This window comes from Polypterus senegalus, chromosome 1, assembly GCF_016835505.1.
Source record: "Polypterus senegalus isolate Bchr_013 chromosome 1, ASM1683550v1, whole genome shotgun sequence".
NCBI classification, from domain to species: Eukaryota; Metazoa; Chordata; class Cladistia; order Polypteriformes; family Polypteridae; genus Polypterus; species Polypterus senegalus.
This window is the reverse complement of record NC_053154.1, coordinates 148,276,516-148,300,947: the sequence shown is the minus strand read 5'-3', so window position 1 is coordinate 148,300,947 and position 24,432 is coordinate 148,276,516. Positions and strand designations below refer to the sequence as shown.

The 24,432-nt window shown below is 39.0% G+C and overlaps 1 protein-coding gene across 2 annotated transcripts in view; it reads left to right on the top strand.

Annotated features, from left to right (window-relative positions):
* Nucleotides 1-10,476, top strand: part of xrn1 (5'-3' exoribonuclease 1) — a 128,690-nt gene extending 118,214 nt beyond the window's left edge. For both annotated transcript variants that reach the window (XM_039760378.1, XM_039760370.1), the window contains exons 42-43: nt 7,917-8,080; nt 8,823-10,476. In XM_039760378.1, the coding sequence (XP_039616312.1) occupies nt 7,917-8,080; nt 8,823-9,137 (479 nt within the window). In that variant the 3' untranslated portion in view covers nt 9,138-10,476. The remainder of the gene's footprint in view (nt 1-7,916; nt 8,081-8,822) is intronic.
* The last annotated feature ends 13,956 nt before the right edge of the window (nt 10,477-24,432 follow it).

Here is a 24,432-nt window from a genome sequence, read left to right as displayed (position 1 = left end):
CAGTCTTCCTTACTTGGAAAGTTAGTGTGGGAAGGTCCCCATAAGTTCTCTGTCCCATGTTCAAGGGGACAAAAGAAGTTATTAATAATAGAACTAAGAATGCCATTTTTTGCAATGTGAGACGTGGATCCAGGCAGGAAGTCCTTCGACTTTAACAGCGTGAGATGTAGATAATAGCACCTGGAATGGTCCCCTCCAGCGAGGTTGATGCCAATGTTTCCTTCGGGTGTCTCTGACCAGTATCCAGGTTCCAAGGGGGATCTTGAACTCCGTTGGTGGGGACCGGTCCGCCAAGCCTTGTTAACTTGTTCGTGGACTTCCTTCAGGGAGGCTCGGAGACCTGCAAGACTAGAGAGAAGATCATTGTCCATAGTATGCAGAGTAACATTTCCGATAACCATGCCAACGGGCATGGGCGTCCAGTTAAAATTTCAAATGGTGATTGTCCCAACTGCCGATGTGTTCTTCCTCTCAACCCCATCAAGGCCAGGAGTAGAGCATCTGGCCAGGTTAAGTTTGTCTGCTCACAGATTTTTGCCAATTTTGATTTTAGGGTACCATTGCACCTTTCCACAATACCTCCACTTTGAGGATGGTATTTGCAGTAATGATGCACATTTATCTAGAGCCAAGTAGTCAGCTCATTTATTACAGAATTCACAAAGTGGGTTCTGTTATCGGTATGCAGTTTCTGTGATATTCCCCATCTTGGAATGATTTCTTTTATTAAAGCTTTAGCCACAGTTTTTGCATCTGCATGTTTAGAGAAAACTTCCACCCATCGGGAGAACACATCGACAATTACCAAGCAATAACGGTAGCCTTTAGACGGGGTTAACTCAATGAAATCCATTTGGAGGTGTTCAAAGGGACCCACTGGGTTAGGAGTGACGGCGGGGCTTACCTGAGTACCTTTACCTACATTAAACCTTTGGCATAGTGCGCATCGTCAGCAGAATTGTTCAGCATATGTAGAGAACCTGTGGTTTCCCAATACTGCTCGACATCCTGAGTCGTAGCGTCTTTTCCTGCATGATCCAGGCCGTGTGAGAATTTTCCATTCCTGGAAAAGAAGCCTTTGGGAGGAAAGGTTTGTTAGTTTGCTTCAAGTAAGTGGTCTTCCTTGACCACTGCATAACTGGTGGAGAGTGTTCTGTCGTCCAATCCCAAGGAACAGCCATCCTCATAAAGAATTTCTCCTGTTTCTAGTAGAGTTTCCTGGAGGTCCGGACTAGGTTTTAGGACCTTTGTTATCTCATCCTGGCACTTATTTGGTTCCCCCTCTCCCTCAGTGGGAAGTAAGGTAGCTGGATTTAGAGTTGAGCATCTTGCAATAGTGACATTTGACAGGGTACAGAGCACATTTTAATAGTGTATTGCCCTTACAGTAGTGAGGTAGTTCACCATGTTTCCCTCACTTGTTCATGCACTCTCTGTAAGGCACTACGCAAACCTGCAAGCCTTTTCCTACATTAAATCTTTGCCATAATGTAGACCTCTTACAGAACTGATCAGCAAAGTTAGAAAAACCCTGGCGTGACAGTATTGTTGCACCTGTGCCATCATTGCATCTTCTGGAAGGGTGGGCCAAACCATGCGCAGCCTTTGCAATTCCTAGAAAGAAAGCTTTTGGGAAAAAGGATGTTTAGTTAATGGATGGATCTAAATTCCTTTCAGAGCTTTATCTGATCCCTGTTTCTGCAACGTCTTTATCTCCTTTTCTGTTGCTACAGTTCGTAGAGATAGTACTGCATCCTTGTGTGACTCTTGTTCCTCCTTCTGTAATAGAAATAAAGAAGTTAGTGGTGAAGTAGGATCCTGGGCGGCTTTCTTTGCCCACATGTCTGCTTGCGCATTTCCCTCACTTACTGGATTCGTCTTCCCTGTGTGAGCTTGACACTTCACTACATAGCGCACCTGTCAAATGAGATGTTTTTTGTCTGTACTAAGATGGAATGTACAGCATGTGGTACCTTAACAGTTAATAAACTCATGAGAACAACATCTGAGCATGCTAATATGGCCTCTGTTATTGCAGCAGCTGCTTTCAAACAGGCGGGATTGTAGCGGCCACTGGATCCAGTTTTATTTGTTAATTATTTTTTTTTTTTAGAATTGTATGTGACCGGTCATTGTCTATTTCCTTGTTGTTGAGTTAATACTGCAGTCATACACCCCCCTTTCTCGTCCACAAACAGAGTGAAAAGACGAGACCACCGTAGTCCAGAACTCTTAACGCAGGCAGACATCAAAATTTAGTTTATATCAGTTAAAGCCTTCTCAGCCTGCTCCATTCATGAAATTTTATCAGTCAAAACTAAATTAGAAAAGGTCGCTAATTCTTGGAGTGGCTGTGCTTTTCAGCAAAAAAAATCTTTTTTTAACCCATTGCCGCAATATCAATATCATAACATTCCAAGAACAGACAGAACTTGCCGTCTTGCAAACTGTGCACATTCCCTGAAGTCAAATCATGACTCAGGTATTTCATTTTCTTTCAACCCGTTGCAGCTTTTTCCGGAACACTTTGTGCCCGATTTCCGCTAGAAAGACCAACAAAGCCTTTGTGTCTTCTTCGCATTATTCCTGAGCCTCAGAACATAAAAGCAACTCATCTACATATTACACCAGGACACCACCCCCCTTTGGCCAATAACCTTTCAACTTTTTATCTTTTCTAGTTCTTGTCCATACACACACGAACACGCGCACACACACACGCACACACACTCATGCACGCACACAGAGCCTCTGTATATCCCTCGGCATCACAGCTCAGGTCCAATGCTTCCCTTTAAAAGTGAATGTGAACCAGAACTGAGACTCAGGGTGTACAGTAATTGAAAAGAAAGCATTTACAAGATCAGTAACAGAAAACCACATAGCAGTGGCCGGGACAGTACAGAGAATAGTGGAAGGTTTCGAGACTATAGGAGTCCTAGGGTGTATAGCAGCATTGACTCCACGGAGGTCCTGAATGAATCGTCATGAATCCTCTGCTTTCTAACTGGAAGAATAGGAAAGTATTGGATCGAATAATAGCACCCCGCTTAACTAAATCAGCATAAACAATTGTAATACCGTCTCAGCCTCAAACGAAATAAGAAATTGTGCACAATGTAAACAGAAGGATGACTTTGGGAAAATGACCAAGGGTTCAACATGAACTATTCAGACAAAATATTATTTCCCTTGTACCCAGAGAGATGAGTGGAGCAAATCTAACTAAAAAATTTTAAGGGTAAACAGCATGGGTTTAGGTGGAGAAGTGAAAGATAAATGACAGAACGGATCGGGTTACAGGTACAACTAGTTCTACTGCTATTTTCTTAACAGATCTATCTGGGTGAACTAAATGTTAGGTTCCACATACTCCCAATCCTCCCCTTCTGGACATGCTATTACCAATTGTCTCACATTATGCCACTGAAAACGAGAGGATTTAGCAATGAGGATATGTGGTAAAACCACTCCAGAAGAAAAGCAATTGTTGTAAAAAGAGAAATACTGCTCCAGCCAGTTTTGCTGAGATATAACAGTTCGTTAGGCAAATTGACTTTTCAGCTGCTGTTTTCAGAAAAAAAAAGACTAAGTCAAACTTCATCATAATACAGTCCAAAAATCATGCAATACAGTAAAATGATTTTGAATACTGTAATCCAAGAGGAACCCAGGACAGCAGAGATTTTTTGCTGTTTTTGAGTCAAACATGAACAATCAAGGCAGCATACAAGCATGTAATGGTGGTGGTCAGTGCAAGGGCGGTGTGCTGTTCTGATGCAACCTTCACTCTCTTATTTGTAACTGAAATGCAAAGGCACAGGCGGACCATCAAGTCTTGTCAAAGTTCACTGGGCATTAGAGGGCTGATATATTTTGCTTTTATTTGTGCTCGTAACTGTCCACTGAACACTGAACTGGCCACTATCAACCCGCTGTCGTCCCAGAGTCTCTGTCTCTTGCACTCTCACATCATTTCTGCCTGAAATGAGCTTTCCTTCTAAGGACCTGAATCCATTCTGCAGTATTTGGCTTATATATGTCATCTAATTGTTTCTTCATTGTCATGAACTGGTTCAGCAATTCCTGCACCACCTCTTTTAATTCTTGCAGGTCCCAGTTTCTTTGCACCATGAAGGTGGGACAGTTTTAATCTGAGTCAGGCTGTTGTACATTATATTGCGGAAAGGGCACTTGTATTAATGGTGCTTGAAATTCCATCCTTTCATATTCATGTTTTTTGATCCTGAGGGGGGTCAGAATCGGGGCTTATTAGGTATCCCTTTCCCCGCGTCTTCATCCTCTCTGGCTGAAGCTGTTCATTTTTTAAAAATCATCGGGACCATCTCCCTCATTAATTCCTCAAGCTGCCCAAGGGGTGGTGATGGACTATTGTCCTCAAAGGGAGTGGACACGCATGCTGACGCTAAATCAAGGTATAATCTCTTCTTCTTTTTATTTATATTATATTTACTTATTCTTCCTTCTTTCATCCGGACTTTTGGGACAGTTCTTGCATTATCAAGGACAACTTTTCTCTTTCTACAATAAGTTTAATTTGGCTTTGCAGTCCCTCATTGCACTTCTGCATCGCTTTCAGGGCTCTATCTTTAATTATCAATTCCCATCTATTAAAACATTTCCATTTTCTCGATTAGAGCACCCTCGTGCTTTTCTATATACAATACCTAACTTCCTGTAGTTCACTCATATCACCAGAGCCTTCGGCCACCTGCCCCTGCTCTGTTCTAACACTGTTTTCTGTTCTATGTAGTGCCTTGGAGAGCCGCTTTTTTTTTTTTTTTCCCCCCCCCTTGGTATATTTTCCGAAAACAATAATCCGAACAGAGGCTCCTCATTCACACCCTGTTTTTTCAATCTTTCTTTAGCGAATTCCCGACCGGATGGTACTTTCCCTTTTTATTAAATTTCCACCTCTCCCTTCTAATTATAAGTCTCCTTAAGACTCCGTCTCATTCCAAGAGGCGCTCTAATCATTACGTCCCAGTACCTCTCCCGGACGGTAAAGCAATTGTACTCAGCAGTCACCGATCTTATTCCTGTCTGCAATTCGCACCTTCACTCGGGTTCTGCAACACGAAGGAAACTGTTCAGGTGCCAAATAAACAGTGGAAGTAACACCCGAGGAAGACAGGAATAGTTCAATCAATTAGTCTTTATTCAGTCACAGATGAGTACGTGAATTCATGCTTTCTGTTTCCCAAAGGAGTTGTAACCGGTTTGCTATTAGTTTTCCCCATGGTCAGTGAGTTTTCCGCACTCTTTTTGCTAAACCAGCCTCAATTGTCACTTCACTCCCGGTCCCTCCTGTTCCCTGGTCCACCGGGACGATCAACCTGATTAGCGGACTGACAGTTTCACCCGAAGGCCGCTGGTTACCGCTGTTTAGGTGATCATTTCCCTGAGTGACCCGTTGAGTTCAGAATATAACCAGACTTCCCGCAACAGTGCTTTTTCCCGATCACGAAATGTTCAGTTATTTATCTATTCTTCCCACTCCCTTCCTTTATTTTACTTTTAAGTCTCTAAGAGACTTCTTCTTCGTTTCCTAGGGAGTGTACTAACTCATGTCCTTAACATTCATAATCTTTACACTGTTTTATTTCCAAGAGCTTATCTATACATTCCGGTCCACTCACTGCCTGGTTTCTTTTCCCCGGTCGGACTCCCTCGGTCTACTCACCAAGAATTTTTTCCTCCCGCCTGGAAGTTCCCAGTTTACTCGACTTTCAGGAAGAATCAGAGGAGGTCAAGGATTCCCCATGCAGGAGTTGCCCGAGGCAGGCCAGTCCTAACTTTTTCCGGATCTGGTCCTCCCGACTCGGCCGGTGTCGGTCCTTTTACCGGTCCTCTGGACGATCCTGCTCAAGGAGTCGCTTGGCCGTCTCTGCCCCAGTTGGGCGCCAAAAACTGTGAGCGCTGAAGTCGAAAACAACGGAAAACTTAAACCCAATTAAAGTAAAAATAATTTCTTTATTCTTAATTCTTAGTGAGTAGAGAGAATGTGAGACTGCCTCTTTCCAACTCAGTCGACTGATTTGGGTTTTAGCAGAATCCCTAAAGTAAAAACGTTCTCTCTTTTATATCCTAGAAAAGGAAAAAAAAACCTAGCAGTTCATTCTGAGGTTATACATAAATCTTAATTTATAACATACTGGAATGTCCTAAAACATGAAATAAACAGCCATTTGCATTCCTAAGGAATACACCCTTGTATTTGTACCCACTTAGAATCAATTTAAACATTCTTATAGTCCATAAAGATCTTACATTCTTCAGGGGTCTTCTGATAGTAGCAGAGGTCAGCCTTTCCTCATAAAGGAATGCAAGTTAATGGTTTAAGTTTTTTCTTTCTCAACCGTGAATGAGACATCACTATGAAGCGTCATTCTTTGATACGTGCAAATACAAAAACAGCACTATGATAAAAAGTATATTCAAATTATTGATGTTTTCAGGTGCATGATAGGATCATGTTGAAGGATATGATAATGTCTTCCTCCAAATTCTGCACAGAGTTAAAACAAGAGCTATGTTTTCAATAGATTAAACTAATATTAAAATATCAAATGAAAAAAATACTTAATTCAGAAGATATTCTTAAATCCATTGGAGTAGTATAAATATATCATTTTTTAAAGTTGGGCTTCAGAGTTGTCATAGATTGAGATAATAAGAAAAAGGTATTTGTGCAAACAGTTTCTTAATCGTGCTAAAACTGAGCTGTTATTAGAAGCCCCAAGTAACCACAAAATGCATGGACTATTAAGCGTAATTGTTTCCTTTGCATTTGTCTGCGGTATGTTTAGTTGCCAAACTAGTTTTAGTTGCTTTATTCTATCAGTATTTTGGATAGGAATGATAACCTGTTGTCTTGTTATAATGTATGTCCTTTTGGAAGGCCTCTGCTACCCTTAATCTAACTAAGCCTCAACCAGCCATCATTTTTAATGTATTTTTTCTTTATCATTATACTCACTCTTCAATATCTCAAAATAAGCATGCTGCTTATCTTTGCACTGTTCTGAGACATGTACTGTACTCTGGTGATACAGGAATAAAAATGATTAATGATTCAGAAGATTCTAACAAAGTTCCATTTATACTTAAAAAAGACTATAAAATATAATGCTGATGGATTTGATTAGATTAAACCATTAGATTCTTCATTATGGACTGGTTGTGGGGGTTAATGCATTCAAAATGAGTTAATAATGCTTGTTATTCATGAACATTTGATCAAGCGGACTATTGAGCACTGCAGTCAGTGTCTCAATCTTCTGTTGCGCTTGACATGGCCATTAAACAAACACAATATGGTAACCTATCCAAGTAAGACCAAAGTGACATATTTACAGTAGAAATATAGTCTTGCATCTTTTAGAACTTGCACAGCAAATCCATGCCTCTGTGACAATGGAAACAACTCACTGTGTAAAAATGCAGTGTGAAATTATGCATCTGACCCAAATATTTATACAGTTTAGCTGTAACAGGTTAAAAATCAAATCAGAGTTTTAGGCTAAAATGGGCTTTACATTTTAAGTAGTATTACAAGAATGCGTAAAAAATTTAATTCGGAGGTAGTACAGAAACATACAAATTAAAAACAGGGATAACTTTAAAAGTGGAGCTTGTGTCAGGAATTACATAAACAATTAACAAAGTTTGGATTTAATTTTTAAAATCAAATGAGCATCATAGTTTGGTAGAGGGTAACGAGAGAGATAAGGTGGTGTAAAATTGAATGATTTTCATACTGAAACTTAACACTCTGAGACTATAATGGGTAGTGATATTTTAAATGCAGAAAGGTGTCTGTAACAAAGTATTTCTTATGTTCATCAAATACAGATGACTGTACTCTAATGTCAATTCTTCTTTTCATATTTTAGGAAATCTAATGATGCATCCTAATCCCCATGCCTTTGGCCCAATTTGCTGGGGTGCCCCAATTCAAATCCAAGGACCACCATTTTATAAAGGCCCATTTTCAGGGAACAGGCTGCCAACTCAAGCTATTCCTGTTGGAACTCACAACCAATTTGTACCTCTGCAGGTCAGCTTAAGTATCTTAATATCCAGTATTAAGTATCTTTTATATGTAATTAAGTTTTTATATGTATGCAGCAAAGTGTATTCCTTTTTATATCAGTTTGTATTTATAAAAATACTTCTAACAAATGTTTGATTACAACCTCTTTTTTAAATACTGAATCTGAGGGTTAAACAAGGGAGCTGAACCTTGTTTATGTATCAGTGTCTTGAAACTTGTCTGCTGCTTTTGTTAACACTTACTAATTTTGAATGTAAATAGGATGTGTTTAGTTGATTAACAATCTGTATTTATTTGAACTGTCTTTTACCTTTTATTAATTGTCCTAAATGTACTGTGATTTTTGTTAGCATTTGACCTGATTTATATCCTCATTTTAGAAAATGTTGTAATCTACAGTATTATTATAAGAAAAGAAGAGTGAGGGGAAGCTTATAAAAATAACAGCTTGGGCTTACACGCATAGGAAACATTATCTGGGGAAAAAATTACAGAACAGTATTTTGTGTATGTTTTTGTATCTGATAATGTCTGATATTAACAAAGGTGAATATTACATTAGATTAATTGCCATAAGCTGAAAGGAGTATACACTGAGTGCTTCAAGAAATTGAAGATCATTTCTGAAGGAAAAAAATGGATTGAGATATGGCTTGTAAACACCCAGTAATATCAGCTGCAGAAAGGTTTTGGTTGACTATAAGTCACCATAGTGTGTTATTTCAAAATGTTGTTGCTTTTTCAGGTCACAAAGAAGAGAGTCTCAAACAAAAAGAATTATGAAACCAAGGAAAGTGCCGCCTCTGAATATGTCAAACATCAGAGGACTGAACACGCCGATAAGATTGAAGATTTGAACTCTGTTGTGCAAACTGTATGCACCCCTTCAGTCCCTACAGCCACCCCTCAGGCATCTATAGACAATCAGGACCTCAGAGATAGTAAAGCCCCATTTACACCACGACAGACTCGCAATCATACTACACCCTCATCTTCAGGTAGACGGAAACCAAGGAAACTGGCCGTTAACTTTGATGCAGCAAAAGTGACTGAGCAATAGCCGTCAGTTCAGCCTGCAGGGTTACTGGAAATGGCTAACTTTGTGCAACACCTTTGAAAAGGACTATATTAAACAGAATTAAGATGTTTTTGTTTTTGTTTTTAAGCAGTCTCACCAATATTTGTTTTATATATCTTAAATGTACCTTTTATTAATCAGGATGAAAGAATGTCATATATATTTACTATTTTTGTTTCATTCTAAAATTGCCAGGATTTCTTCAGTTATGAAAAACATCCTAAAAAGTCAATTGGTATCTTGTCCATTTTTGCATCTCAGTATTTTATTAATTGATATGCTACTTTACATGAATGGTAAGCAGCAGCCTATCTCCTGAGTTCATTCCATTGATTAAAGACTGTAGAACACTCACATTTAGATCTGTTGAGTGGGAAATACACACATTCAAATTTTCCAGAAAGCTTTTTGGTTTCTACTTTGTTACCCTGCTTGAGGAGAACTGAGCTGATTGCATTGCGGAAGCCTTGCAAAAGACGTTTTTTGTCAGTCTTGATTGACATCACTATTGTCATTGTTTCAGTTTAGAGGTACGTTTTCTATCTTATTCCTTTTATGTGGTGGAGTCCTTATTTTAAGATTTGTTTTATGTATTTTGTGGCTTAATTTTTTTTTTCTTATTTTTCTTTCTAAGTATTTTTAAGTACCAGATCTCAGGTGGTTTACTCAGACATTTTCTGAAGTATCAGTGGGCAATCACAAATAATGGATTACATGGGTTGCAATTTTTCAGATATGGGCTTCCATCCATTGTTCTGCAGAATTTAATGTTGCAAGTAAAAACTGAAATTATGAACGTTATCTACAGGACTTTATTATATAATGTGCATGCAAAAAAAACTTAGAAATTGCTTTGTGCTGTTTGTTTGATCTACTTTTGATGGCAATATTATTTCAGTGTTTACCTTTAATTACACAATGAAACAAAAGGACTCTTTATTTTCATCTGTTTTTAAAAGTTTTATTTAAAGTGAGAAAAGATCTTTCCAGCAGCTTGCTCTTTTAAAAATTATGATTATGGAAATTACTTATCTGTCTGGTTAATTTTTATATATAATTTATATATATTTAATAACACTTTGGAATTATTTTTAAAGTGTGGCTCTTGACTAAATAACTGCAATTCTTTTAGATGTTCATCCATTGAGTCATATTTGCTCAGTTGCTGCTGTTCAGGTATTTGCACAGTTGACAAAAATGAACAGCTTTTGTTGGAATATGTTTTTAATTTTTGTAAATATTCTGTACAACAGGCAGTAATAGAGAATAAAGCACTTTTACAGATCTGAGTACCAATAAAATGTTTATTTGGATTAATAAATAGTGTTTTTTTTTTGTTAAGGTTACTTTTAACATCATTGTTGGTTTCTTTGTTCTTTGCTTTTCCCTGTATGATAGAATGACAATAGATTTTCTTTTTTTTATTATTATTATTATTCTGGTAAACAGAATTTCTTCTGTGTTTTATCTTTTTTTTATTATTATTACTGTGGTAAACAGAATAGTTGTATTTAACATATTTTATCCTTCTCCTCTCCATTTAACCCAGCTCAGGGTTGTGAGGGGCCATAGCTTATTTTGCAGGATCACACACAAGGCATGAACCAATCCAGGGTGAGAAGCCAGTCGATCACAGCACCCACTCATGTGCATATATTCTGTGAAAGAAACAAACGCTTCACTCTTTATTTGGGTAAGAGAATTACAGAACAACCTATATTTTAACCTGTAAGTGAGATCCAAACACAGATCATGTACAAGTCTTAATTCTGAGAATGTTACTACTGGTATTCACAGTTGAACCCGTGCCAGTACATGAAAAGTCTTGCATGTGTGGCCTTCATGGAACATGGCAGTGTTTTGTTACACTTTGGTGTCTGAAAATGTGTCCTGTATCAGCAAAAGCTGAGTTTGTATACAAGCCTACTGGGTGTATCTTTAAGAAGAATGGTAAAGAAATACATGCTGCTGCTGCTGTTGTTGTTGCCAAATAATGTGATTAATTAAAGGTAACCATATCAAAGGTTCTTCAAGACCATTTACAGAAATATGTTTATTAATCAAAGACAAAGGATACGGAATGTGATCAGTATTGCTTTACAAACATTTATACTGTGCTGGAGCTAAAATTTGGTAAAGGTTAATATATTCTTTCACAATTATATGTCATTTTATAATAATTTTATTCATTGTTGTCAAAGGTGACAATAATTCTTGATCTTGCTGCATATTATATACACCAGGCAACTGAAAGTAGATCTGTAATATTTAACACAGCAATAAGTAATCAGTCTCAAATCTAAGCTACTAAATAAGGTTCTACTTTGGTTTACTTAGTATTTTGTATTTATTTGTCACTCACTAGACTGATGTAAGTCCCACAACGCCACCATGATGCCAGTTTGTCAGTTTTATTAATTGATATGCCATCCAAAACTTGTGATCTGAAAATTAATTAAAAAGAATCTGGTGCCTTCCATGACAGAATTCTGCAACAATACCTACACCAAAGGGGGCATATTGTGTTAGTGGTAGGAAGGTTGTGTGTGTATGCGTGTGTGTACGTGTGGGTGCGCAGTTTTTCATTGTAGCCTCACTTTTACTTTTAGGCATTTAGTGCTTTATTTAGTGCATTGTCAATTTGCAAAGAGCACTGTGACCTTTGTTTATGGAGGTCTATCAGTGGATTGGTTTTCTGATTAAGGACAAGTTCCTACCTCCCAGTGCTTGGAGCTGGGAGTGACACTGATGTTCTCTAATCTCACCATCACTTCTTGTTGTGAATTTGCTTAATCCATTTAGTGGGCTCTGCAGTTTCTTTCCTTATACAGAATCATGTATTGAAGATTTTGTACGGTACTTTATCTTCTATAAAGCACCTGGTGGTGATTTTGCTTGGTACGAATTGCTCCATAATATAAACATTGGTCTTGTGGTTGGTTAGAATGGCATTATGGCAGAGTGGTCAACACTGCTGTCTCAAAGTTCCAGATCAAGGGGCCTAATTTTAGCCTTGTGATTGTCTATGTGGTATTTGTATGTTCTCATTGTTTTTTTTTTTTGTTTGTTTGTTATGTCCAGTATATTCCTGTTTTCATATACATGTTGAATACTGACTCTAAATAAGCCCAGCGTTTGTTCATTTTGATGGCTGGTCCCTGTCTTGTATTCAGTTCTGCCAGAGAAAGCACGGGATCCCCACAGTCTTGAGAACATTGTCCAATAAGTGGAAGGAAGTATAGCATTCATGATTGTGTCTTTCATTTATGTGTGTCATTACTCCTCTCATTCTACAGTGTCACAGATTTACTTTGGTGTGTGTTTTAATTTTCTGTGTAATCATCAAAATTATTGTAAGCTGGTGACTTGTAGTATTCATTAGTCCTGAACTGTTTTTTCCCCCCTTAATGTCTCAACTTTATAATAAACATAGGAAGGGGCAAGTCAGGTACTACTTTCTTGGTTACTTTGGTGTGTTTCAATTTCAAGAAATGGTGCAGACCCCAAGAAACACAACCTGGCCTGTTCCCAAACTCTAGCAGGCTTGTCACCTGCACAAGCCCAAAAATGGAGTAAATTTAAAATATCACAAGCTCAAAACTTTCCATTCAGAGGGGTGAGGAAAACCATTAAAACTTCTGGTCCAAAGAGAAAAGTAGTTATTTTAATATTATTTATGGAAAAGGGATTCAAAGGAATATAAGAGAATACAGGCAGGAGCAAAAGGAAAAGCAAGAAGAAAGCTATTGTCAAATAGGTAAACCGAAAAGAAAACCAATCCAAGGTACAAACCAAGAAACAACACCTTAATTGTAGGAGTCCAAAATCGGAAGTTATCGTTAGCCAAAACACAAACCAAATGTAATGCCAATGAAGTCGTGCTAACTGCAGTTTCTCTATAGTCCACCAGCTGCATGTTTAGTTGGCCTTGCGCCCTTCGACTTAATAGAAGGGGACAGGGTAGAAAATTAGAAAAATGAATACATATAAATATTAACGTCCTATGGCATTGCAAAATTAACAACACAATATTAAATAAATAACACAAAGAAGCCAAACACAGAATAAACAACATAATATGAATAATTGTATTTGAAAGATAGCAAAAAGATTACATTTATACATACTGTAGGTAGATATATATAAATTTATATATATATATAAATCTGTAAAATGCAAAGTTGGCTCGTTCAACGTAACATCATTTCCTATTTAGTTAAAAAACTGAAATTTGGCAGGATGGTACATATTTTTTTTAATTGCACCTTACAAAGAATTTTTAACATCTTTGTCCCTCAACTCACAACACTGCAAATCCGGACATCGTTTTCTAACCGTGATGATGTCTCGCAGTGCCACCTGGTGGAATCCTCCAGATTTACCTACAGTACAAGCGCATGTATAGACAGTACACTGCTAGCATAGCTACAGTGTCCTCAAGCTCATGTGTTGTGTAGTGTTAAATATATCCCTGGCCTTGGATGCATACTGGCACTCATTTTGGATATTTACTCTACTCTGTTGACCTTTAGCCCCACAACTACAAAGGAGACCAACTTTTTTTTTTTTTTAATTTTATTGATTTTATTGTAATCATTCCATACAAACAGATCAATTTTTACAAAAAAAATAGGATTGAAAACAAATCAACCCCCACCCCTGAGAAAGAGAGCATGGCCAACGGACTAAAACTTAAAAATAGTAAATGAGTAAATTGATGAGTTTATTAGGCGGATACAGATAAATGGAGAAGAAAAAGAAATGGGGAGAGAATCTACTTCCTCGGTGCTTTAAGAGCTTATTCTAAAATATTATTGATTAGATCCTGCCAGGTTTTGAAAAAGTTCTGCACAGATCCTCTAAATGAGAATTAGATTTTTTCCAATTTCAAATCATATAAAACATCAGTTACCCACTGACTTAAAAGAGGAGAGTTGGGATTCTTCCAGTTTAGCAAAATAAGTCTGCATGCCAATAGTGTAGTGAAGGCAATCACAGTTTGTTTGTTCTTCTGCACTTTAAGCCCATCTAGAATAACTCTAAACACAGCTGTTGATTGGTTAGGAGGGATTTGTGACACCAAGGCTGTCTGAAAGGCACTTGAAAAGTTTTTTCCAGAATGATGTTAATTTGGTGCAGGCCTAAAACGTGACCCAGTGAGGCTGGAGCTTGATTGCAGCCTTCATAGGTAGGATCTTGCCCTGGAAACATATATTGTATGCTTGAGAATTCACTGGAAAGAGCACACTTTTATTCAAATTAATTCTGAGACCAGAGATCTTTAGAAATTCTGTAAGTGCTGTTAAGACTGGAGGCACAGTATTTTGTGGGTCTGATATATACAAAATAATATCATCTGCATATAGAGAAATTTTCTGTTCCAGTCCTTCTCTGATAATCCCCTTTATCTGATAAGCATTTCGACAGTAAACTGCCAGTGGTTCAATTGCAATTGCAAAGAGCAGTGGTGACAAGGGGCATCCTTGCCTGGTACCACGTTCTAGTTTAAAGTAGTCTGAATAAATGTTGTTAATACAAACTGAAGCTTCTATACAGTAGTTTGATCCATGCACAAATCTTCGTGCCAAACCCAAATTTCTCTAATGTATTGAAAAGGTAGTTCCATTCAATCATATCAAATGCTTTTTCTGTATCCAACCATAATAATAACTCCGGGGTGTTTGACTTTACAAATGAATATATTACATTAAACAAGCGTCGAAGATTGGAAGCTAAGTGTCGGCCTTTAATGAATCCAGTTTGATCTTGTGATATTACCAAAGGCAACACTTTCTCCATCCTTCTAGCTAGGACTTTGGAGAGTATCTTAACATCATTATTCAGAAGCAAAATTGGTCTGTATGATACACATTGTAACAAGTCCTTGTTTTGTTTAGGAAAGGCAGTGATTAATGCTTGGTGAAGAGTTTGAGGTAGAATTTGATTGTCTCTAGCTTCTGTAAATGTTGCTAATAAGAGGGGAGCTAGCTGAGTGGAGAATGTCTTATAAAATTCGACAGGGTAGCCATCAGGGCCTGCTGCTTTCTCACCTTGAAGTGATTTTATAGCATCTAGTAATTCTGATGGCACCAGAGGTTCATCCAATTCCTCTGCAATAAAAGTATCTATTTGTGGCATCTGTAATGTATCCAGAAATGCATTAGATTGTGTTTTGTCTTCTTTGAACTCAGTAGAGTAGAAGGATTTATAGTAGTCTCTAAATGTGTGCATTATATTTTTATTTGTTGGTGATTGCTGGGATTGTCTTGCGAACCTCTTGCTTATGGATTTGTTGAGCTAAGAGCTTTTTAGCTTTCTCTCCATGTTTATAGTAATGATATCTTGATTTAAAAATGAGTTGTTCAGTTTCTTTGGTTGTTAAGAGGTTTGAGTTCTGAATGCAGAGCCTGTCTTTTCCTATGAAGAGCTTGACTTGGACACCTGTCATGTTCTTGATCTATTCTAGTAATTTTGCTGGTTAGCTCTGATACCTTCTTGGTTTGTAATTTATTTCTGTGGGAAAGATATGAAATAATCTGCCCTCTTAAGAAGGCCTTTAGAGATTCCCAAAGTATTCCTGCAGAGACCTCAGAGGATGTATTTGTCTTTAGGAAGAAACTGATTTGTTTTGATATAAATTCTTTACAGTTCTCATCTGCTAATAGAAGTGGCTTAAGACACCATCTGCGAGATGAGTATGTGGGGCATAATGATTTCAGCCCAAAGATCAGAGGTGCATGGTCAGAAATAAGTTGTGGTCAGTTGAAATCTGTGTGATTGTCTTTGCAGTGTTAGATGTCATCCCCTCTGTGACAGGAGACCTATCTTAGAGAGGATTTAAAACACTATTAATGTACCCAGCCCATTATAATTTTCTGAGTGTTCAAATTGCGAATACATGCAAATACATTTTGCGTGAATTCCCTATCATCGGCATTGGGTGCATAACCATTTATCAGAATTACTTTACAGTTAAATAAGTTGCCCATGACAATCACATATCTCCCTTTAGGATCAGATACTGCATCTGATGCTACAAATGAGATAAGATGCATAAGAATTCCCACACCTCTAGTTTTCTTTGTAAAGCTGGAATGGAACATTTGGCCAGTCCAGTCTTTTTGCAGCCTGAACTGATCTTTACTTAATAAGTGGGTCTCTGTGGTGTTATGGGTCCACAGCTCGTTGAGAAAAGGCCATTCATTTTAAATAAATAATCACCGCACCGAGGCGGCTTCGTGAGGGGGGCGATGTTGTAGCGAGCCACGGGGCAGTCGTCGATGTGGGCGTTTCTCACCGTGTGCACAGGTGAGGAACTGCCCACATTCGTGATTGCTCCCGTGGCTAATGCTACAGCTGTGATGGCCCCTCACGTTATAAAAAAGAAGCGCAAGTGGTTGAAGGAGGTGAAAAAGAAACGATCGGAGAGAAAAAGGAAAGGAAAGAGGACAGAGGTTACAGGGAGCGAGGAAGCATACAGAGCAAGAGAGACGGACAGGCGGTGCGTGCGTGTGGTGAGCGCGCGATCGAGGGCAGCTGTAGGGAAGCTGGGTGTTAGGCCAACACCCAGACGTTTGAGTTGATGTTGCTCCCGCTGAGTGACCAGGTAGCGGGAGTGCCTAGAGGAAAGCGACGAGCCGCAGAAGGCCGTGGAAAGGCAGCGGAAGTCGGGAGGCTTGGTGGTGGAGTCCCCAATGTGTGCGTCCTGGCTATTGGGGTAATCAAGTCTCGGGGACTGGGATGAGTGCCAGACCGAAGCCAGGGATCGGGAGGTCTCCAGTCTCGCGTGTGTTGTAGGAGGGCAGCTGCAGAGAGCGTCTTGCCTACTGCTAAGCCAAAAAGGGGTAAGCAGGTGAGACGCTAACAGAAACGCTAATAAACGATGCACCGGATTTGTTGTTGTTTTAAAGACTGCTTCCATGAGAAGATTTTAACCTCTGGTTTTAAGGATGTGTTTTTTTTTTCTATTTATTGGTTTTACCCCCACGTTCTTTTATGGATTATTTGATGAAGAAAGAACTGCACTATTTATGAACACTGTTTATTTTGTTGACTGTTTTTAATAAAAGCACTGTTTTCACTTTTAACCATCCCCTTGCTAAGATGCTCAATTATTGCCTTCACTGACTAGCTCACTCGGTTTCATTATCGACGATGTTGGGTTCAAGGGCTCCCAAACATCAAAGGGAGCGTGGAGCCAGAACCCACATCGTCACAGTCTCCTGTAAAAGTAATATTTTAGTGTTACTTGTTAGGTGAGAGAATACTTTCTCTTTAATTCGTGATTCAGGTCTTTAACATTCCTGCTCACAAAGTTAACTGTCCCATCATGGAGACATTGATTCTGAATTTTTGATGTAATTTTGTAGTCTTAACTGGAAGTGAGACAGCTTTAACCTTAATTTTCAATTTTCCCACGAGTTATTGCCATACAGCCTATTGTTACTTTGGAAGTTATAATTATAAGGATTAAAAGGATAGATTAGATATAGCTTGCTCTCTTTCTCTCTCCCTTATCACCACACACCCTCCATTTTGCCTTCCCACGTGAGGCTGGACCCCACTTCACAAAGTCTCAGTCCTCTGACATACCTAGAGACAGAGCACGTCCAAAACAAAACAAGCCCCCCAGCAGCGGCATTTGAGGATTAAAAAGTAGAGATATCTATTGCCGATGAAATCTAAATACTGTAAAAAATATAATCATCAACAGTCTTGAAATATTAAGACAATAAACCCAGGGAATTGTGTTAAAAAGTAGTCCTGAATAAGTATAGTTAAACCCTAATGCAATAATAACAATAACAATAAACCAAGGGTATGATGTTGAACAGTCTCCTTTAGAATAGTAAAAAAAAAAAAACCTATAATTTCTTCCACACATACGCATGTAATTATAATTAAAACATAAACAAAAAGTGGCCAAAAAGAAAAAAGGATGTATAATTATGGTACCTATATCATTGCAAGCAGTTCAGACAGCAGGTAATATCTTCTTGCCATACCATGACAGGATGCGACTCACTTTCGTATTTCAAAAAAGCATCGGGATCAGCTTTCTTAACTCCTTTTCTGCTTCCTCCTTGGAGGAGAAGATGCGATATTTGTCTTGAATTTCCACTTTCAGTTTGGCAGGATACAAGAGGCTGTATCTGATATTGGCTTTCCATAACCGCTGTTTAATGTTGTAAAAAACTGCACGTTTAGCAGCTGTTGAGGGTGAGAAATCAGGAAAAATACGAATGTGGTTATTTTCAAATATAATCTCTTGTTTGTGTCTGAGAAGTGCCATTACATTAATCTTAAATTATAATCTCTCGAAGCGGACAATTAAAGACCAAGGTTTGAAGGCATTTGATCCACGTATGCGATAAGCTGCCGCTATCTCAGTATCTGATTTAAAGTCCTCTCCAATATTTTTGAGAATAGTTCAGCTACGAATTTCACTGGGTTTGGACTTTCACGGTTCTCAGGTAGACCTTCGATTCCAATATTATTTCTTCTGCATCCATCTTCCAGAGCTGTAAGTCTGTGTCCAGGTTTTTTGCATTCTGAATTCGCAGCTGGAGCTATTCCATCGGCGTTAGATGCCAATTGTTCCGCCTTTTCAATTCGAGATGAGTATATACAGACTACGTGAATGTCTGCCTAACATCTTCCAGCTGATCGGCAAGTTCTCTCAGTTTAGATGCATTTTTCTGAATGTGTTCCTCAGTTTTTCTCAACATATCATTAAAGCATCAAAACGATCATATATACGTTTTTCCAAGTCTTTATATTCCTGCCGCATCTCTTGCAGCTCCGGCTGCAGCTTCTCATTTGTCTTCTCGATTATCTTCAGCAAGTCATGTCTTTCTGAATGTCTTTCTTGAGCTCAGTTATGGCCGTGGGCGTGTCCAATATTGCGATCATTTCCTTCAGTTTGGAGAAATTGTTTTGGCTTTCATGCTCCACGGGTGAAGGGGCGACCCCCGTTACAGCCAATGCTTCCGGCTTGCGAGCAGTAGATGAAAGCACGGACTGCAAGGCCATTTCTTGTTTCAAGTGATCTTCTGGAATCGGGGAGCTATCATGACCTGCATCGCTTGCACCTTCGCTCCCATTTTCGCTCTCGACTGGAGATGTTTCAGTGGAGAATGGGGAATCCACAGAAATTATGTTGTGACGCTACTGCTCTCTGCTTCCTACTCTTCGCATTAATAGAGTACATCAGGGTAACACATAGGGTACTGACACTTAAAGCACTGTTTTCCATATACATTCACATCTGTGAACTTTAAAAGAGGACTACATTGCAACTGGTAAAAAATGATGAAAGAAATATTGTACTTGAGTGAATGTTGTAAACAGACAATAATGATAATGTGAAATTAGTTCTGCACAGTAGAGCCAGATCTTTTAAGCTAATGGTAAATTTACATTTGTTTTTGCTTAATTGTAATAGAAGGTAGGTTTCCCATAAATAATGGAAAATTCTGTTTATACCACTAAAAGCTAACACGTTGATGGAATGACCTTAAAGCCCTGCAGTATTTCTATATTTAGACAATAGAATGCTTACAGATTGTAGATAGACAACCAGAAAGAAACATGAACTATTAGAAAGGCATTAAAGGCACATAGTTTTCTGACCATTATGTTAATGTTACTGTGTGTGATAGCATATCAGAACTTTTAAGAAATGCAACCTAGACATTGAAGCCTTAAAACAAAACGGGAAAAAAAAGAACATCATAGACAATAATTTTTTTTCTTTGTATGTGTACGTGTACTATCAGCTTTATTCATTTTTATGTGAGTGGTTTGCATTGAATTTCATTAAATCTTTTAACAGTGAAGACACTTGGACTGAGAATTGTTTTTGTATGACTATATTCAAGTTAATCTTGTATAGCGCACTTCACTAAGTGCAGGCTCAGGGGTACTTGAATTTATAGTCTAGAGCAGGGGTTCTGAAAGTTGGTTCTGGGGACCATCTGTGGCTATAGGGTTTTGTTCCAGCCAGCTTCTGTTTTTTAATTGGACTCCTGGGGGGGCACTTCATCATTCACATGCCAGCCTGTGTTTGAGTTGGTCTGCATCTCACCACGTGTTGGAGTGCACCTTGCCTCCGCTTAGCTAGCAATACCTGTTTGTTCAACACACATTATCACCTACAGATTGTTAAGGAGTAACGTTTGACGTTTTTGAGAGAAAGATAAGAGCTATGTTGTTTTAGAGTGTAGTTGCTGATTGCCACAGATAGCACAGCCAACGTGCTTTTCTCCCGTCAGAGCTGAACACGATCAGATATACTGCCAATGTCTATTAATTTTTAAAGTTTGTCCTGTTTCATTACTATTTGTGCAAAGCCACGGGGTACAGTGAGTGTGTGTGTATGTGTGTATATATATATATATATATATATATATATATATATATATATATATATATATAGTCGCATGCCGCTGGGGTGGAGCCCAGCCGGGATGCCCGAGGGGACTGGAGGAGAGCCAGTGCCTCCTCCCGACCACGAGGGGGCGACCGCCTGAAGAACCCTGGTGCCCAGCACTTTCGCCACACCCGGAAGTGCTGGGGGGAAGAAGACTGGGGACACCCGGAGGGCTTCCAGGTGCGCAGCTGGCACTTCCGCCACATGGGGGCGTGTCCGTGGAGGAATGCCGGTAAGCAGCTGGAGCACATCCGGGGTGCTATAAAAGGGGCCGCCTCCCAACAGTCGAGAGCGGAAGTCGGGTTGGAAGAGGACGGAGCTGGAGAGAGGACTGGAGGCAGCCAGAAGAAAGGCACTTGGGACTGTGTGAAAGGCCCGTACTTTTGGGGAATCGGTACTAGAGGCACTGGGTTTGTGCACTGGACTTTGTAAATATTGCATATAGTTGTGGTGAATAAACGTGTGTTGGGTTGAACAAACGATGTCCGTGTGTCTGGGGCCAGTTCCACTATATATATATATATATATATATATATATATATATATATATATATATCTACAGTGCTGTTTGCCTGGGTGACTGCTCTGCTCGTTTTTAATTGTCATTGTGTATTAAGATACAGTGAAGAGGGCAAAATATAATGTAAGCAACAGAGAAGAGTTAATTAAGCATTTAAATCTATAGCAAAAATAGAAATATTTCTAAATGTCTTATAAATGTAAAAATCATGCCTTTGTGCTTTCTTAATGTATAATAAGAGAAGAGAGAAAAATTACCAGCTCATTAATTGAGCTCAGTGTTATAAGTTGTTGTCACTTATTATAAATTTGTTTGAAGCAAAAACCTGAAGCCACAGTGGGCTCCTAGGACCAACTTTGAGAAGCCCTGGTCTAGAGCAGGGGACCACAATGGTTTTTGTTACATCCCAGTTGCTTAATTCAAAGTCAATCCTTGCCATTGACAGAGCTTGTTGTTTAAATTGTATGGCTTTTCAGTGTTTCCATTCTGTTACGTCATGTCATTGCTACTTTTGGATAAGAAAAATATTAAATATATTATTCAGATGAACTGTGGCTAAGAGCGGGTTAATAATTATTAGTCATTTACCTTTTTCTAATTTATTTCTGAACAAATATTTTAATTGAACAGGAAGTCTTTATTGAATACACAGATGTAAAAGGAACTACGTTGTATAGATACTTTTGTTATTTGCAACAGAAAACAAATTAATTCAGTACATTGACTGCAGATATTTAAGACTAAAGCAAATAATGGTTACAACTTACGACAAGAAGATTAACTAAATTGTAATACTAAATGTTACTCAAGGAGTAAATTGTTCAGCAGTAATACTTGGCATCTACAGTGCATCCGGAAAGTATTCACAGCGCATCACTTTTTCCACATTTTGTTATGTTATAGCCTTATTTCAAAATGGATTAAATTAATTTTTTTCCTCAGAATTCTACACACAACACCCCATTAATGACAACATTAAAAAAGTTTACTTGAGGTTTTTGCAAATTTATTAAAAATAAAACAATTGAGACAGCACATGTACATAAGTATTCACAGCCTTTGCCATGAAGCTCAAAATTGAGCTCAGGTGCATCCTGTTTCCCCTGATCATCCTTGAGATGTTTGTGCAGCTTAATTGGAGTCCACCTGTGGTAAATTCAGTTGATTGGACATGATTTGGAAAGGCACACACCTGTCTATATAAGGTCCCACAGTTGACAGTTCATGTCAGAGCACAAACCAAGCATGAAGTCAAAGGAATTGTTTGTAGACCTCCGAGACAGGATTGTCTCAAGGCACAAATCTGGGGAAGGTTACAGAAAAATTTCTGCTGCTTTGACATTCCCAAAGAGCACAGTGGCATCCATCATCTGGAAGTGGAAAAAGTTTGAAACCACCAGGACTCTTTCTACAGCTGGCCGGCCATCTAAACTGAGTGATCGGGGGAGAAGGGCCTTAGTCAGGGAGGTAACCAAGAACCCGATGGTCACTCTGTCAGAGCTCCAGAGGTCCTCTGTGGAGAGAGGAGAACCTTCCAGAAGGACAGCCATCTCTGCAGCAATCCAGCAATCAGGCCTGTATGGTAGAGTGGCCAGATGGAAGCCACTCCTTAGTAAAAGGCACATGGCAGCCCGCCTGGAGTTTGCCAAAAGGCACCTGAAGGACTCTCAGACCATGAGAAACACAATTCTCTGGTCTGATGAGACAAAGATTGAACTCTTTGGTGTGAATGCCAGGCGTCATGTTTGGAGGAAACCAGGCACCGCTCATCACCAGGCCAATACCATCCCTACAGTGAAGCATGGTGGTGGCAGCATCATGCTGTGGGGATGTTTTTCAGCGGCAGGAACTGGGAGACTAGTCAGGATAAAGGGAAAGATGACTGCAGCAATGTACAGAGACATCCTGGATGAAAACCTGCTCCAGAGTGCTCTTGACCTCAGACTGGGGCGACGGTTCATCTTTCTGCAGCACAACGACCCTAAGCACACAGCCATGATATCAAAGGAGTGGCTTCAGGACAACTCTGTGAATGTCCTTGAGTGGCCCAGCCAGAGCCCAGACTTGAATCCGATTGAACATCTCTGTAGAGATCTTAAAATGGCCGTGCACCAATACTTCTCATCCAGCCTGATGGAGCTTGAGAGGTGCTGCAAAGAGGAATGGGCGAAACTGGCCAAGGATAGGTGTGCTAAGCTTTTGGCATCATATTCAAAAAGACTTGAGGCTGTAATTGCTGCCAAAGGTGCATCAACAAAGTATTGAGCAAAGGCTGTGAATACTTATGTACATGTGATTTCTCAGTTTTTTTATTTTTAATAAATTTGCAAAAACCTCAAGTAAACTTTTTTCACATTGTCATTATGGGGTGTTATGTGTAGAATTCTGAGGAAAAAAATGAATTTAATCCATTTTGGAATTAAGCTGTAACATAACAAAATGTGGAAAAAGTGATGCGCTGTCAATACTTTCCAGATGCACTGTAATTAAAATTTGGTTTGAGACAAAAACTGGCCACTCTAGGACTGACCCTGAGAAATCTTTGTCTTGAGGCACTATTGACCCTATGCATTATATAGTAGTTCAATAAATAAATATTTTAACAACAATAGCAACCCCACTCGCACACTAGAATTATTAAAATGAAAGAAAACTTCTGACTTGGCTGTTGTAGTTCTGTGAGGCATTATGTGGACATATCACTGTTGATATAAAAGAGCCCTATTAGAATTTCTTAACACACTTCTGCTAAATAATCCGTTGGCTCAAAGTCCTCAGTGTTACTATGTCAGAGAGAGGATGTGCAACATTGCTTATAATGGCACTCAGTTTTGTTTTAATTCTCCTTCTTTGCTACAAACTCCAGGGATTCCAGAGAGTGTTTCATAACAAAGCCTGCCCTTTTAATTAGCATCTTGATTCATTGGGCCTCCCTTGAAGTGATGTTACCAGCCGGACACATCACAGTGTAGAAAATCTCACTGGCCATCACAGTGTTGTGTGAAGGATGTCATTACTCACATTATAGATGTGTCTGTTAGTGACTCTCCTTTAACTCTGTGTTTGTGCATTTTGATATATTACTGCCCTGTCAAAGGACTGCTTCCTGTTTTCCAACCAATGCTGCCAAGAGGAGTACTGATTCCCCACAATTTGAAACTGGAGAATATTGTCCAGCAAGTAGAAGGAGATTTAGCTGTGTCCTTTCATTGGGCTGCTCATTCTGCAGTGTTAGAAGTTCAGCAGAGCTGATGTTTTGTAGGGCCCATCCATACTCAACTTTTTTTTACTCCTTTTCTTCAGGTATTCATTTTTTGTCAAAGAAA